At 36.7% G+C, this 17,588-nt stretch overlaps 1 protein-coding gene across 2 annotated transcripts in view; it reads left to right on the forward strand.

Moving 5' to 3' along the window:
- Positions 1-17,588, forward strand: part of IMMP1L (inner mitochondrial membrane peptidase subunit 1) — a 54,092-nt gene that overhangs the window by 4,370 nt on the left and 32,134 nt on the right. Inside the window, exons 2-5 of one of the 2 annotated variants that reach the window (XM_075048204.1) lie at positions 12,591-12,728; positions 13,520-13,608; positions 14,539-14,665; positions 15,450-15,815. In XM_075048204.1, the coding sequence (XP_074904305.1) occupies positions 12,624-12,728; positions 13,520-13,608; positions 14,539-14,665; positions 15,450-15,563 (435 nt within the window). In that variant the 5' untranslated portion in view covers positions 12,591-12,623 and the 3' untranslated portion in view covers positions 15,564-15,815. Of the gene's footprint in view, positions 1-12,590; positions 12,729-13,519; positions 13,609-14,538; positions 14,666-15,449; positions 15,816-17,588 lie in introns of those variants that run through there. The other variant, XM_075048203.1, reaches the window with a different exon arrangement.

Consider the following 17,588-nt stretch of genomic DNA (forward strand, 5'->3'; position numbering starts at 1 on the left):
AGAGAACTAGAAAACTGCATCCTAATGGCAGTTCTAATTCATAATCTTATTAGTGTTTGCTGTTACATCGCCAAGCTGCTTCCCTCATCAGTTCTGGAATGTGATGGTATTAGACTGTACTGATTAAAGTTTTATAGTCACCAAATCAGATTAGCTATTGAGTCACCTGACTAGGTAGGGTTTGCAGTCATGTGATCCAATGCCCTGCTGAGCTCCCGCTGGGAGCTGAAACAAGGTAGTTTGCTTTTGAGATGTTCTTAAGTATCTAACAGCATGGGTCGTGGATTATGGCTGCAAAGAAGATGGCTTCATTTTCCTGATCTTTGAACTAGCTAGAATGGGATAAGTTTGAAAGTGCAGGATCTTCAGGCCATGAGCCAACAACTGGAAAGAATGTTTAATCCTGGAAGTTGTGACACCAAAAGACCTGGTTTTTTTCAGTATGAAAAAGCTTAAAGACTACTTATCCAATCAGTCCGTGGAAAACGCAAGGATTAGTGGGAGGGTTTAAGACATACCAGTTGTATGATATTACATAAAACATGATATGATTTTCTTCAGAAAGCCTCTGGATGTTATCTAAATGCATCCCTGTGGGTATACTGAACAACAGAGATGAAAATTTAAACCTGTGTCTAATTTAAACAGCTCTTTTAAAATAGAAGTGAATAAATTAGGAGACATGAGTTAAAGTGGTATGTGCTGAAGACAATAATAAATCATAAAAAAAGTGATTGTTCTGTAGTTTCAGATTATAAAAATGTACAGTATAGTATTACTGAAACTTGTGGAACAGTAATATTGAAAATGACTTGTAAGTTGCAAGTACTGTCTTAATAAGCATCATACAGATTAGTGGTATATTTCATAGAGATTATTTTCCTTCTGTTTATCAGAAAAAGAGGAGTTTCATTTAAAAAAAATATTAATTTAAAAATACTTGTAAGATAGGACTAAAAGCAATAAGGGAAAAAACAACTAGAAAGTAGTATTATTTCTATTATGGCTTCTGATATTCTGTAATGTTTTCCATGCGGGGTTCCATGTCCATATAAAGCTTACTTCAGGATAAAAACCTAGAAATTAAGACAGATTGATTCTAGCCTTTTCAGATGCTTATCATCCAGAAATCTTTCATGTTGAATACAAATGGCTGCCCTCAAAGAATAAAACAGTTTGTCACTTCAGCATGTCAGTGGAAGAGGTGAAGAGTAAACTTAGTGTTTCAACTGCAAAAACCTAATTTAAATGCGTTGATATTTTCAGCCTTCATTTTTGTCTTCCAGTTGTATCTGCACATATTTCATTAAATAGGTTTTTCTAAAGCTAGGTAAATAGTGTAGGTAATTATGATTTATGGAAAGGAAAGGTTAATAGCTGTGGCTTTTTAAAATGTAATTTATATTAGTGCAGTTTATGCAAAGGTACAGAATAACTTATATTACATGTGCTTTTAGAGCCTAAGATTCACTGAATATCTGTAAAAATACATGTATCATTGAAATTAGTTTATAATTGCCATAGCTTTTTTTCCTGATATGCTGGTATTACAAAGGTTAAGAATTGGCACACTTTGGATTTCAAAAAAGCGTTGTGTTTTCTGCTAGGTTGTTAGGGCTTTTAGTCTTCAAAGGCATTATTCCAAATAACCGTGTTGTTTCTATTACAAATCTACAGTATCAGCAGGTGCTGGAATACAGGCAATGTTTGCTCCTCACCTACATTGTGGGGTTTTATAGACGGTGCCTTTTTCTTTTTTTTTTTTTTTTGGTTTAGCTGTTTTGTCCATCATCTCTGCAGTATTGTGAGACCTCAAACCTGTGAAATGCTTTGGCAAAGCACTTGAGGCCTGCCGATGGCCAGAGAAGATTTAACCAATCCCCTTAGAATTCTTTTAAAATTGGAGTTCATCTCTGCTTGCTGAAATATTTTTAAGGAGTTTTCATAATGGAGAATTTTCTGCCTCCTCTAATGTTAGCCAAAACCAAACAGTGATGTTTCAACAAGAAGTTCTTCTGCAGTAGTTTCTGAAATTAAAAGTAAACAAGCTGGGTCATAAGTCTTCTAGTTGCACAGACCCACCTGTCTGACCTCCCCTCTTACAAGGAAATGTTATTGTTAACTCTTCTTATGCTTACAGGTAACTTCAGACTACTGTGCTGAAGTGTAGAATCTGTATTGCTGACATTTTTCAGCTTAGCTTTCAACAACAGGCTCTGACATCTGTTGAAGTATGACGGGCATGCTAGGTGAGGTTTGGAAGGTTCCTTCTCTGGGGTAGAATGGTGAACGGACAGTTAATTGAAAATAAACCTCAAAACCTTGATGATTGCAAAGATGGGAATCTTTGACAACATGCTTACATGTAAGGATGTAACTTCTTGGCGAGTCCCACAAACTTGGAACCTCAGCTTTCCAGTGTGCTGGCCAACGATGTATTCTGATCGTTGCAGCTTCCACAGACATTCCAGACAGGTAGGTTAATGCTAGCTTGGTTATTCAGCCACTGCCAGTGTGGAATTAACTTCAGATAGTGTAGTATCCTCTAACAAGCAGTTTTTTCCCCTTTATTGTCCATTCCGTCTTAGATTTATGAACGACTCAAACTTTAGTCTGATAAAGACAGGCAAAAGAGCAGTGGTTGAACTGAAATGCATATAGGTGTGTTACAAGGAGGTAGATGTAGTAATTTATATAGCACTGTGAAGAGCGCTGCGGTTACTGACCCAGTTCAGGATGGCACTAGTTCTGGCTTTCCCAAGTAGTGGTGTCAGTCAGTGGCTTCACAAGTGTACAGCCCTCAGGTTTTGCTGAGGACAAGATACTGCAGAGTCATAGGAACATTCAGATGTATTTGATGGGCTTCCGTCTACTTTCAGAGCATTGTGACCATCCATAGAGTGGGGGATGAACCAAGATGTGCTGCTGTGAATAATTCTAGAGCTGTGTAACTCTACCTTTTCTGAGCACAGAGACAGAAGTCTTGCTTGCTTTTCAGAAGATATGACTGTTGTAAAAACTTGTTTAGAATGGTAAACTAATGAGGTCATTGAGAGGTAGATGAAGAAAAGAGGCATTTTGGACTTTAAGTAGGCAAGAATTACAATTTAGATTTTTCAGTGTGAATTATAAAGTTAGGTAAAACAAGCAAGCAATCTAGTAAAACTCACTTTAAATATAAAAAGCCAGATCAACTACTGGCTACTTGATAAAACTTACATTGTTCCAAATTTGGAATATTGTGATGAAAAAACCAGAAAACACTGAATATCTGGCTTTTTTGTAGCCTAGCAAACTTTCATTATTCTTTATCTCAATGGATTCGGCTTCTTCCAATTCTAATACTAAGCCTGCCAATTCCACACCAAAACTGCTGTATTTGCTGAAATCCCACTTCAGGAGCGTGTATCTAGGAGTAGGGCTGCTTAAGCAAGCTAGCTCCCTCGCGCCTCAGTGTTTGAGAATCACCTCTGTGATTCTCAAGTTACTATCTACTCAAGCCAAGTTATTATCTACTCAGTAATGCATTGAAGTTTGTGATGACTTGAGTTAGCTTTTGCTAGCTTAGATATTAGTGCTGTGATGGTAGCTGGAAAGTTTGTTTTATTGTTGAAACCTTTATATTATATGAATTTCATAAGAATATGAAAAAAGTTTTGGTTATAGAAATATACATTTATCATAAGGTGCTTGAGTTGCATGGCTGCTACCATTTTTTTACCCCCAAGTACTATTTTGCATTTTGTGTGAGATTACGTATGTAAGATGAATGAAAATAAATTAAAGTTGTAGCAACTGAAACAGATTGAGGGAAACTGAAATATCATCAGGGTCATAGAAACAAGAGTATTGTAACTGGTAACTGCAGAGTAACTTACAATACTGTATTGTAAATGGGACAGACTTAAGGTTGTGGTTGCTAGTCTAAATGTGAGCTTCACTAATTGTTTCAAGGTCCTATCTTGGTTTTTGTATGAAAATATATATGTGTTATTTCATTACAATGGGGCGCTCATTCTGGAGGAAGTAATTTATCTGAATTTTTAGTCTTAAGACTTACATGTACTTGATTCTAATATCTCTTCAGTTTCCGTATTTTCATTATTTCTGTGAATTAGAGCTGTCTCTGTGTCTCTAGCAGAGGAAGACAGGTAATTGAGCTTCTAAGTACATTTTTATGTTTCTGAGAAAACAGTTGCACACTCTTGGAGCTGCATGTTTCCACCGTTTCTCTTTATCAACTCAGCTTCCATTAGTCCCAAGAAGTGTGAAGCAGTGTTTGGTCTGATGTTCTCATGCTATTGTCAAGCGGCAGTGATTTTTTTAATAGAATTTTTAACATTTCTGGCGTAAGACCTAAAATTCAGAAACGTTAAATTATAGGAAGATCATCAGCCTTCTCAGCGTGTACACAGCATCTGTGAAAGAAGCTGTATGACCAGTGACTCTTTTTCCTTTTAAAAAGACAGAGTATGATGGAAGAAAGGGCAAGCCAAATTGCGTGCTTTTGGAACAAGCCAAGTTAGTAAACTTAGATAAAATAAAATCTGATCACTTACTAAAACTTTATTAAACAGTTTGTAAGAAGGCAATTCAGTCAGGGAGACAGAATATTAGTGAAGTTATACAATGATGTTTCTGTACTATTTTTCTGTTTTACAAGTACTTGTGTCCTCATTTGAAATTTGGATTTGGGGTGGTTATCTGTGGTAAAATAAGCCATATAGACCCTTTTTGGTAATCTGTTCGGTATCAGTGATAATGCATTTTGTAGGGCTGGAGTGTGCTCAGCGTCTTGCAGGTACTCTGCACCTCAGCATATAATCATTTGCTAAATTTGAGAAAGGCACCTGTACTTATTTGATTCACTGAGTAGTCAGTTTTCTCACTTATTATTGTGTCAGCTGTATCTTTTACTTTAAACCATCAAATTAAATAATAGTTTATGGTGGCTTTTTATTTTAGTTCATGCATTTAAAACCTGGAACTCAGATAAAAAGATAGTTTCAGAATAAATTCAGTATATTATTTATGAGTGGAGCAACACATTAGCATTGAGTTCACAATAGATCATATCGCTTTTATTCCATCTTACAAGCTTAGCAGCACAAACAGAATAATCAACATATTATTTGGCTGTCATCTGCTGAACAGAAACCAGAGATCACAAGGAGGTTTTCCCTAGCTGCAGTGATGGCCTTTTTGTTCCAAGCCCCCATCTGGGAGGGCCATGGTGTGTTATCATATGGAACGCGGGGTTTTCTGTAATCTGCTTAGCTGCACTGCAGTTTGAATCTTTATTCCATGTTTGTGTAATTTATAATTTTAATGAGACCATGGCTCTTGTGGGCTTTGAAATACATTAAAAGCTCTTTTGTGCATATGCTTTTGTTCTTGCTTAATAGGCTCAGTGTATTTAAAACTGATGAATTTTTATTCATGGATTTGGATGTCTGGGGATTAACTTAGACTGAATATCATTGCAGTCATCTATTGATGTTTGGAACTTCTTTTTAATACTTGTATCTGTAAGTGGAGAAGAACTTACAGAACTTGGGTTTTACACATAAACCAGCTCAGAAATAATTAATAAAATTTTATTGAGCAATGAGAAAAAGTACTAATTATAGGTGGGTTTTTTTTCTGCATAAACCTATGTGAAATACAATTTGTGCTATGAAAAAAATAAGTAGTTGAATCCATGTACATGTGTGTATTTAGAACTTCGTAACTAAAATACAACTTGGGAAAGCATCAAAATTTTTGTAGAATAATAGCAGTGACAAGCACTTGATTTGGATTTTTCTTCTGTTCAGGTAACTTGTAAATACTGAGCTCACTTTTGTCTGACTGTATGTTTCCTTTCTCCTGATTTTTAACACATTTTTTAATGCAGAGTATGCATAAGATATTTCATTAGAAGGTGATGCTTGTAACTGGGAAGTATTGATGAACACACAGAAAGATTCTTTATTACTATTGTTATATTTTCTGACAGTGCTAAAACTGGTCTTGTTTTTTGCTTTTGTATTTTTCAAATGTTTAATAATAGGTTTGATTTACTAGTTGTGTTAACATCTCATACTGTGTGATTTCTGTGTTCATAAACCACTATGGAGTACTCTTCAATGATGGCATTCTAATCTGAGACTGACACTGGGGATAAGATTAGGACACTTGTATTTCTTTCTAAACAGTCTTGCTGATGGTGTACATAAATAGGTTGCTTTGTTTGATGTGGAGGGTTTTGGGTTTTTTTGTTTGTGGTGTTTTTGTTGTTTTGTTGTGGGTTTTTTTTTTTTACCAGCAAACAATCCTCTTTGTAATGACAAATATTTTAAGTAAACAGCCTTTTTACTTGTCAGTGCATAGGGGAATTATTTACCCCTCTTCTATTCAATGCCTTGAGTAGTATTTCCAAAAATTCCTGCGTATTTCTAGAAGGTGTGTCAGCACTGGTAAGTGCAGGGGACATGTGAGTCATGGACAATTTCAGTTTCTGTAGGGTTGTAGATTTTAAGTGCCTAATGTGAAAATTGGACTTGTAGCTCTTTGTCTTGGTTAATTAAAATTAATTTTAAATGTTTACATATATACGTCTCAAGAAAGTAAATTTTTTGAAATTTAAGATAAATGCCTATAGCTCAGAATATAATTATTTGACCCTTGTCATATAGACATGGTACATTTTTCTCAGTCACCAGGAAAGTGACTGTGCTGTCTGTCAGACTTTTGGTGTTTGTCCTAACTTTGACATTGTTACAGGAAACTGTTAAGTGAGTATTTCACCATTCCTCAGAGGCTCAAACTTGCCATGTACGACGATGCCTATGCTATTTGCTCAGCTATTTGGATTTCTCTGTTCAGCAAAGATAAGTGTATAGAGCTGCAGAGGAAGATAGAAGCCCTGGAATGCATCTGACCATTAATACAGTGTTTTATACAGGGTTGTGGGATTGTTAGGAGTTGCTTCCCAAAGGTAAATAGAACCAGTGAGAGCTGCTTGAAATCTGTTTTGAAAAATTGCTCGTTCTTATGTAGGTAGTCTCTAGTTTAACACCAGAGGATTTTGCACTGTGTGAATTTATGTTTACAGGACTGAGCTCCTTGTCAGCTTGAGATCAGTAGATGAAGGAGCACTTGTTGGAGACAAACTGTCAGTGCCTAGTAGAGATAATGTGGAAAAATAATCTTCTCTTCCAGAATATCACTAAGCTTTTTCAGATTTGCCAGACTGAATCCAGTGTTTCTTCTAGAGAAAACCAACAGCTAGAAATACAAATCAAGTTCTGCCTGACCCCTGCTTGGAAAGACCTTTTGAAAATTGTTCCTTGTTTTGCTTTAGATGTTTGGAATCCTCAGATTATAATTAGAATATTTAAAACATTTTATGTTTATTAAGTTGTGTATCTGATACAGGAAGAATCTTTCCCAATAAACTTTATATACACCTCTCAGTAGTCTAGCACGTGTAACGTTAATCTCATGCAGAAGTTTTAAAAGAATAGTTTAATATAAATAACAGCTCAGACATAAATATTTAAATAGCCTGGTCAGTGTGCATTTTTTTCTTTGTTTTGGGTTTTTGGATTTTTTTTTAAAGTAATAATCTCAGAGTAACTCTTTGAGAAAGAGATGGTGCAAGTTATGGGATTACCTTGTGTGAAGAATGGTGTCTGGTTAGAAGCGGAGAATGTTAGAAGTTTCTGTTAGCTAAGGAAAAACTGATAAACTATCACTAAATATTCGGTGAAAATTCAGAATTAGGAAGCATTATATAAAGCAAATGTGACTGGAAATTTTTTATTATAGTGAAAAATCTATTTAACATCGAGTCCAACAATTTGTTTAGCCACACTTTCATTGGCTGTGACTTTGATTTTTCCTGTATTTAAAATTTTGGCCCCATATGTTAAACTGTCTTACACAATGCCATTGGTTATCTGTAGATCATAAATCTGCTCATTGATTTCCTAATTTTATTATGTACACAGTTAATTGTAATCCAAGATTACAGCAAACAAGATGTTAATTTCTAGACAACCTATGTACATTTCCCTTGGTGTGATTGTTACAGAAGCAAAGAATACAAAGAGAATACCATTTGTGCTATCCTCACAGGAGCTGTCAATAAAAGATGTAATAGGGGATTTAGGAATCTGGAAATGGGCAACTAATTTATGTGGATCTATTTTATTTCAGCTAGAAAGACCAAGCTCTGTTTCGTCTGTACTGCATATTGCAGAGCACAGGCTGTCTATAGAAAACCAGGCGGCTGCATATGGATAGTCCCTTGATATCATTCACTTGCTGTGTAATCTTATTATGCAAAGTTCTAATCTTCACCTAGAATGAATGCCTCTGGGTCAGAATATAGTCATATCAGGGTTTTTGAGGTCATGTTTTGTGATCCTTAGCTTATTCTTCTAAGTAGGGCTGGGATTTAAAGAGTATTCCCCAGACACTAGCAGAGATAGACGGCAAAACCTGCTGCCTTTTTGGAAGACAAGACCAACATGAGGTCCCTGGTAGGATTAAACTTGATTTGTAGCTGTAGGATTTTTTAACAGATGTATTATTGGACAGGGAATAGGGGGCCACCAGCACAGCGAAATTGGATCACGATTGGCATTCTCAGGGAGTCCGCTGGCTGCTAAAACAGCAGCTGCATGTGGATTTGACTTCTTTCAGGTGAAGCGACTTCCAGTCATTTGGAAAGGATGGGATGAAAAGGAACCTTGGTGATAATTTTGATGTCTGCAAGATTTAGTACCAATGTAATGGGATTATCGGTAACACCTTCACTGCAGAAAAAGCCACCTGGCGCTATAACTGGCAGCAACTGAGAACTAATCCTTTCCCATCTCTTGGATGTCATTCATGAGGCTCAAAGTGATTTCCACCCTGCTAGCTGTGATTAATTTTATAAACAAACAAACAAACAAAAAAAATCAAACTATGAAGTCAGAGGCTATGTAAGGAAAAGGGAACAGAAGATAATAGTCATTACATTTTGCATTTTATTTGCTGCAGGGGATAAACTATGCAGTTCTTGTAAAACCACCAGATTGTATTCTATGTGATAAAAATGGATGTGTAACCTTCTTTAATCAATGTCCATGTTTGGTATAAAAACAATGTCTATTTCAGTATAGAATTTTCAGCTACCTACTGTATAATAGTAGGTAGTACCTGGAAGTAATTCCAACAGGTTTTATGTCGTTAGTTCTGTGATAAGGATGTTTATACAACAGATCCATTAAGTTTTCAAGGGGCCTGTGACTTAAATAATTTGTTTTATTGTGCTTAATGGTCTTATGCTGTATCTGGTGAAGTTGCCTGCTGACAGCACTTTGTATTAAAATTAATTGTGTGATATGCAAAAATGTTCAGCCGTTTATCTTCTTGTGATCAACAGTATGGCATTGTTTAAAAATGTACTCATAAATAGTTTTCTGAGGAAACAATTATTTTACTGATGCTTAAGCTAGAGCAATTGTAAGATAAATATTCTGTGGGTTTTTTTAATAAACTAGAGGTTATTTCTTTTTTGACTGGACTTACTGCAACCATTCACTTACTAACTAGAAGTTGTTACTTAAAACTACATGGAAACTTTCAAGATTGTAGTTTTTCCGTGGAATGAACATTAGATGTCTAAAGATGGCCCTTAATGTTAAAAACAGAACCCCCAGTCCTCTGAAGTTATCTTGTTAGGTTCAAACTGTGTATGATCTAGGTATATATATATATATGCCTTAATTTGAAATTAACTTTCTTCAGTAGTAATAAAAAGCCTTATGTAAGAACTAAGAATTTTTTCATCATTAGCATGAATATCTGATAAGCCTGAGCATTTTAAAAAAATCCATTATGCCACATTTATAAACTGGGACCGGTGGAATCCATGTCTTAGAGGTTAAAAATTTATTTTAAGTGAACTGGGAACAAAATTTGAGACCTCTTCCCTCATGCTCTATCTTTGTGGTTAGTTTTATACCATGACAGCTCTAGCAGTAGGTAAAGCTCACTCTGAGCCCTGGGTTTCCTTGAATAATTTGCAAACCTATCCCTCCTAATTCAGAGTTACTCAGAGACATTAGAGAGAAATGAATGTGTTCAGTGTAACTGTCGGGAAGTACGTGTCATCCAGAGTCTTTAACAGGAAATTAGTTGCAATCAGTTTGAAACTTATTTTCGGAGACATAGAGCAGTTGTTTGTAGTTTTATAATAAAAAAATACTTTAGTTATAACCTGATAGCTGTTGGCATGAGAGGATTACGTTTTCTCTTAGTGAATTTGTTGTTACCGTTCCATTTGGCCCAATCAACAATATCTACCTACTTCAGTCAATGTAATGCAAAGTTTATACAATTCCTTTTTACCTGTAATATCCACAGGTGCCTGAATTCTATACCGTCTTACTCTATGAATATAGGGTTTCTGAATAGCATGGATCTGAAATACAGGATGGTTGCGCAGTATTTTTGTGTCAGCCTCAGCTGAGAAGCAATGTGAGGCTGCCTTTCTAGCAGGTGCTGGTAAGAAGTATTGACGATGGACTTCTCTCAAAAGATAGAGTGTGGTCATTAATTCACACTAGTTGTGCAACTCCAATCGATCTGCTGTCACTCCATCTTCCTTTTATTACCTGTAACGCACTTCTGGGCTCACAGTGTTTGCGGCCCTGAGAGCAAGGAGTTGGTCCATGCTTTTCATAGTGTACTGGATTGAGAAGAGCAAACCGCTTTTCTGGCTCTCCAGAATAAATTCTGCTGAAAGTGCATTTGGCTTACAGCAAAACTGTTCAGTTTCTACAGGGTGTCTGCAGTGTGCTGGGCACTGCATGGGCTAATGAAACAACTCAAGACTTTTCTGTTTTCTCTTGTATTTTGGGTCATTACTGTGAAACTCGTTAGCTAATATTAAGGATGTTGAATCGCAGATTGGTTTAAGTGGATGTATTCTGGAGATGTTTTATATAAAAAAAAATTTAAAAACCCTCTTTTTTGAAACACAGAAATGAGCTTGGTAGAGCACATTTTCCCCCAAGAATGGTCATTTTTTTTCTTTATAAATAAATACTAAATGCAAAGAACAAAAGCCACTTTTGATTGTATTCAGGCAAAATTCCTATTAACTTCTAGAGTTGTGGAAGTAAAGATATGCACTTTTAAATTCCTGCATTTAAATAGCAAAACATCATGAAATATAGAAGGGGAGGTCTTTACTTCATTATTTAGTAGGGCATATTGTACACACAGAATTTTTTTTTCTTTTTTTTTCTTTTTTTTTTGCTTACTGCATTTGTTTAGCAAGCTGTATTGACCCATCTTAGTAAATGAGGGAAATCTTGCTGTGGTTTCAGTTCATGATAAACTTGATACTGAGTTTAAGGGGGACAGGTTTCTTGCAGAATGTAAAACTTGCTTCAGTCACTTCAGTATGTGTGTTTTCCACTTCCTTAAGAGATACATATATTTATATAAAAATATCTTAAAAATTGGGGTAAGGAAACATTTTAGTTAGATTAGCATTGCAGGAATTACATCTGATCATCAGAGTTTGATTTAAATATTTGGGGGAGGGGGTCAGAAGATATTTACAGTCTTATGTGCTGTAGAACTTATGCCACTGTGCTGTAGCTGAGAAGAGAAAGACCTAATGCCTTATTTTTATATTGAAGTGTTTTGGTGATGGAAGTCTAGTCAAAGGCAAGCTGTACAAAACCTCCAGAATTCCTGTATTCTTTTTCTAGTATCGTCTGTCTTAGGCAAGCCATTCACGCCTTTATTATCCTTAACTTTGTCTAGTTCTTCAAGTCTTTTTTCATTTGATTGATTGTCAGGTCATTTTTAAAGTTTTGGTTGATGACTAGATTACTCCGGTTTTCTGTGAATGTAATTTCAGTTGTGAAATATCTTCAAATCACTTCAGCTGGTTTGATGCTTCTCAGTTTTGCTGTTGAGTGTTCAGTTTTAAATCCTAGTGCTTGAAGAAAAACAGTGATTTAAGTTGCACTGTCTTCAGGTGATTAAAACACCTCTGTGAAGTGTTACGTAGTAAATAACTGCATCTGGGTTACAATATGTGGTCCAGTGAGGAAGTCGAAGCCTGCATTTAAAGGTATGATTACAGCTTTCCAGAATCCATTCAGCCAAACCTCTTGGTGGGGGAGGATGTTCTCTTAACTATTGCAGATATGTAGACATACGGCAGGTAAGTTTGTCTGCCGTCTTGACTAAAAGAAGCCCAGCTGTGTCAGCAGAGAGCACTGACACCATTCTCTCCCATTAATTTCTCTAATTTGGCAAAGGTGGGTTTTTTTTCGTTTCAGGTCCTACTCAACTGAATCTTACTAATAAGCTGGTGAGAGGGGTCCATTGATTGTACATGTAGAAGTGTCTGCATAGTAAAAAAACTTTTTGATGGCATTTAAGTTATCTTAATCTCAGATATATCTGATTATTTGCTCTTTTTATTCACTGTTTTCTTACAAAATATTGTCCATGAGTTGTTAAATACAAAAGATCATTTTGTAAATGTTAGGTTGTTATCAAATGAATGATATTCTTCTGTTTTACTGTAGACTAGAACCAGCTGAACGACGTAACACTGTACCATGCTTCGCAATGCCCTAGGAAAAACCTTTCGATTTGTTGGGTATACTGTGCAATATGGCTGCATAGCGCATTGTGCCTTTGAGTACCTTGGAGGAATTGTTGTGGTAACTTTTCATTTTCATGACATTTAAAAGAAAATAAAACTATAATACTGAAATTGTTATATATGTTAATGCCAGTATTTCAGGTTTCTTAATTTTCATTAAAGCTTTTTCAAAGTGTGTTTAGTAAAAGCCTATTTTTTGGAGGCAGGTCCAGCCTTTATGAAAGTTATTTCTACTTTCGGCATTCCTGTTTTTTCTAAGTTATTGTTTGAGGCATCACTGGAGCAAATGGGAAACTATGATTAAGCATTCTGCAGAGAGTACATTCTTCCAGAAAGACTGGAGTCGCTAATAACGCCATAGGAAATGCTCTTGTTTCCAACTGCAGGCAGATTCCTGGATGTCTTCTGTTCCCCCCCCTCCTCCCCAGGTTCTAAACCTAGCAGATCTGCTGCTGGACAGAGTGGAGTTTAGCTGTGAGCTGCTCTTGCAGCTTCTGTGATGATTCTCTTGCAGAGGCTGAAGAAAGGACTAAGCTGGCAGAGCTTCCAGTGCTGCTCCTAATAATTTCCCGCAGATAGGTGCTGAAATGGATCAGGAGGGGCTCGTAGCACCTAGCCCAGTTCAGGACAAATCCTGAGTGAATACGGAGCTGTAACAGAGTTAGAGGTGCTCTGGAGGCTCTCCTCACCTTTTAAATGTATCACGTGTTCCTTGGAGGATCTAACTTTTTTAGTTGTTCTTTATGTTACACCTTTTCTAATTTATTAGCAAATAATTTGAATATTAATGTGTTTTAGATAAAAGTAATTGGAAATAGTAATTTTTTCTCATTTATTTTTAATTTGCAGTGTTCTGGACCTTCAATGGAACCAACCATTCAAAATTCTGATATTGTCTTTTCGGAGAACCTTAGCCGCCACTTTTATTGCATTCGAAAGTATGCTCCTTTGTTGAGACTAGATTTTACGTTCCTTTTGCCAGAGCTTGTCAATAACCACATTCTAGCCATCCTTTATTTTTCATATATTCTGCTTCTGAATTGTAATTTTCCGTAAATCTCCTCTCATTGTGTCTGATCGAAGTTAAAGTAATCAGCACATACAGCCCATTGAACAACTTGTCAGAATTCATTTAGGATATAGTCTATATCACTTTTACAGCTTTGTTCAAACAATGGAAAAACTCCCATTTTTTTTTCCCTAAACCAGTTCTATTGTGTGAATGTAACTTCTCCTCTCCAAGCAGTTTTGTCTTTCTTGAAAACCAGGCTGTAGGTATTGCTGTGCTCACATAGGTTGTTAGGAAAGTGACCAAATGGTATAAGTACTGTTTATCAAATGTCATTTTATTACTGTGTTGTAGAGCACAGTAGGCTCAAGGCCCTCACCCATTTTGTCGTGGCCTGTTTCATTGTACAATCTAATGTATATAATCAAGAGGCAAAAGTAATGTAAGGTCTAACAGACTCAGATTAGACATTTGAAGTCCCATTGGAAGAATAACATTTGGTCAATAACATTTAGAAACACGGAATCTGTTCTGTTCCATGTTTACATAGCAATAGGATCAAGTTAAATGGCATTCATGTCATCAGAGCATTGTCAATTAAAATGTAGTCTTAAATGTTTCATAAATGATCTAAATAACAAAGAATCTCTCCAAATGTACTTTAAAAAACTGTGTGTAAAATTACACCCCAAGTGAAACTGAAGAAACTGAAATTGTAGACAAGCATTTTCACCAGAAGGAAGTAACTTTAATGTACGTGAATATTTTTGGAGTATACACGTTGATGCAGTTGTATTCAGCCAAATAGTTTGTACTTAGAGTTCTTCTGTTTGTTTTTGTTTCTGTTTTTTCCTCTCAGAGGAGATATTGTAATTGTGAAAAGCCCAAATGACCCCAAATCAAATATCTGTAAAAGAGTAATTGGCTTGGAAGGGGATAAAGTCTGCACAAGCAACCCTTCAGATTTCCTTAAGAGTCACAGCTATGTAAGTATTAGAGTTTCTTGCTTTGTACATTAATGGTTATTTAAGTAGGCCTGGTAGTCTGTAAAGGATTTGCAATATTTGAGTATCATAATAAAGTATGACATTCATAAATTATTCTTTCTTCTTGTATATGTACAGTAAAATGTCGTAATTTGTAAACTCTGCTTTATGGCAAGTTGTCTTGTGAGTGTCTTTTGTCTCTGTAGGAAGTGTAGGCAGATGATATTTTTGCTCTGCTCTTTGCTTAGGTCTTCTTCCCTGGAAGAATACTCTAAAATTCTCTGCATAAGGTGCAGTACAGATGGCAGACTCAAAGGCTTAGTCTGAAGGCAAAACTGTTTCTCTATTTTAAACACTAAGAAGTAAAAATTCTGTCTCTGCAATAGCTTTGAGAATTTTGCTTTCAAAACTATAGTGTATGTCTATATTTCACTGTAACAATATTTTAATTTTTCTGAGTATGGTTGGAAAAGTAGTAATTTACCTGACTTTTTGGACAAATTAGGAAACCAGATGAAATAAAAAGGAACAAGTATTCTTAATGCTCACTTGTCTCTATGCAGATAGACAAAAGAAGTTTGGATAGATTTGTGACAAAATGTTTTTGGCAACTTCTTTTTAGGCTATCATTAGAAAAATCATCAGAGATCATGATCACAGAATGTGCTGGTTTGGGCTGGGACAGAGTTAATTGTCTTCAAAGCAGTTGGTATGGGGCTATGTTTTGGATTTGTGCTGAAAACAGTGTTGATAACACAGGGATGTTTTCATTACTGCTGAGCAGGGCTTGCACAGAGCCGAGGCCTTTTCTGCTTCTCACCCCACCCCACCAGCGAGCAGGCTGGGGGGGCACAAGAATTTGGGAGGGGACACAGCTGGGACAGCTGACCCCGACTGACCCAAGGGGTATTCCAGACCACAGGACGTCATGCTCAGCATATAAAGCTGGGGGAAGAAGGAGGAAGGGGGGAAGTTCGGAGTGATGGCGTTTGTCTTCCCAAGTCACCTTAGGCGTGATGGAGCCCTGCTGTCCTGGAGATGGCTGAACACCGGCCTGTCCATGGGAAGTGGGGAATGAATTCCTTGGTTTGCTTTGCTTGTGTGCGCAGCTTTTGCTTTCCCTATTAAACTGTCTTTATCTCAGCCCATGAGTTTTCTCACTTTTACTCTTCCAATTCTTTCCCCCATCCCACTGTGAGGGAGGTGAGTGAGCGGCTGCGTGGTCCTTAGTTGCCAGCTGGGGTTAAACCTTGACACAGAAAAATGTAGGTTTTTTTCCCAAAAGCATGTTTGACCATTACCTCTGTTCAGCACCTTGTAGAGGCATCAGATTTTGCACAGGTGTTTTGCATCTTAAAACAAAGATCTTCTGTTGCCTTTTCATATCCACTTTATCCTCACAATTAGAATAAGAAGAATTAGCATCTGGCCCATAGCTGAAGTCCTGTGCTGTGAAGGTAGAAAATTTTATGGAATGCTCCTTGTAGCCAGCTACAGTTTGTGATAGATAAATCTTTCAAGAGTTTAGCTACCATAAAGACAGCCAATTTCACCAGCGTGCCTTCAGGTCCTGTTGCTTCATTTGTGTTAAGCAGCTGAAGTGGAGCCTGTCCTTTCTCAAATCAGTGGCAAAATTCTTGTCAACATTGTGTCTAGATTCAGTGTCTGGATTTAGTCAAGACCTAGGTCCAGAAAGGAAGGATACGATTCATACCTTGTTCTGAGGGGTTGAATTTGTTGTTTCTTCCAGTCCAGTGTGGAGGCGAGACATTTCAGGTACCTGCCTCTAATCTGCCCTTCTGATCAAGTGCCAGGACCACTGAAGCTTCCGTTTACGCTTCTGTCACTCATGGACAGAAAGAACTCATTCTCTGTTATGTTTTGAAGGGGAGGACAGAGTATTAGTTTTTCCATAAATTAAATTGTGTTACTATTTAATTAAGGAAAAAACTAAAAAAAAACCCAACCCAAAGAACCCCAACCCACCTTTATTACCAAGTTGAAGAAATTTTCTAGCTCCTATGGGAGTAGTATTTTAGATGAAATATGAATTTCCCAGAGCAGAATGACCTGAAATGGAAACCTGAATTCTGTGTACGCTGACAGAAGATGCAGACTGAGTTTCTCTGAGCATCTTGTTCCTCACTTGTCTTAGTCTTGAAAAGGAAGTTCAGGAAAGGTTTGTACTTAGCAGGATGTCAGCCTTTCTGGAAACCCTGAAGTAATGAAATGAATATCCAGCAGAACAATTTTTGCCTTAGGTGTAAGATTTCTTGTCTTCAATTTTCATACAAAATGGAAGGAGAATGAGAGGATAGGGAATGCAGAGTCCATTACCTGTTTTCCTGTGTATGTTTTTCATAAAGGCTAATGTATGGAAATACGGCCAAGTGACATGCAAGCTCTCTTAGTTCTTCATCATAAGTTGTATCTAGGGGGAGAAATGATCTAAATGGAAATGCTCTTGTTTGTTAGTGTGCATGTGTTTTCCTCCTATCTTTAGTGGTTGTTGAAGAGGTAGATCTTTCCATCTGTTCATGAGACACTTCCTTTACAGAAGAGTATATTCTCAACATAGATATCTGCACTTTACACTGGTAACTTACACTGGATTATTTACTAAGTAAATTGTTCTTGTTGGGGAGGGAAAAGTGATGTGTCTCTCTGTTTAGGTAATTGTAGAATCAGATTCCTTATTTTAGTGAATCACTGTGCTATGCACTTTTTCTCTTAATTCAAACACAAAATTCTTCAAAGAAATAGCAGCAGCAGATGTACAGAGAACTGGTTATTTGTTTTGTTGATACTTCCTTGAGAAGAATTAACCTGAGTTGGCTTTTTGAAAAAAAGACTGGCGAAATGGAGGAAAGGCCTTGCCTAGGATCCCAAAAGGCCAGAAGTGCTGCCTGGGGTGTCTGACTGC

Source organism: Buteo buteo, chromosome 16 (genome assembly GCF_964188355.1).
Source record: "Buteo buteo chromosome 16, bButBut1.hap1.1, whole genome shotgun sequence".
NCBI lineage: Eukaryota > Metazoa > Chordata > Aves > Accipitriformes > Accipitridae > Buteo > Buteo buteo.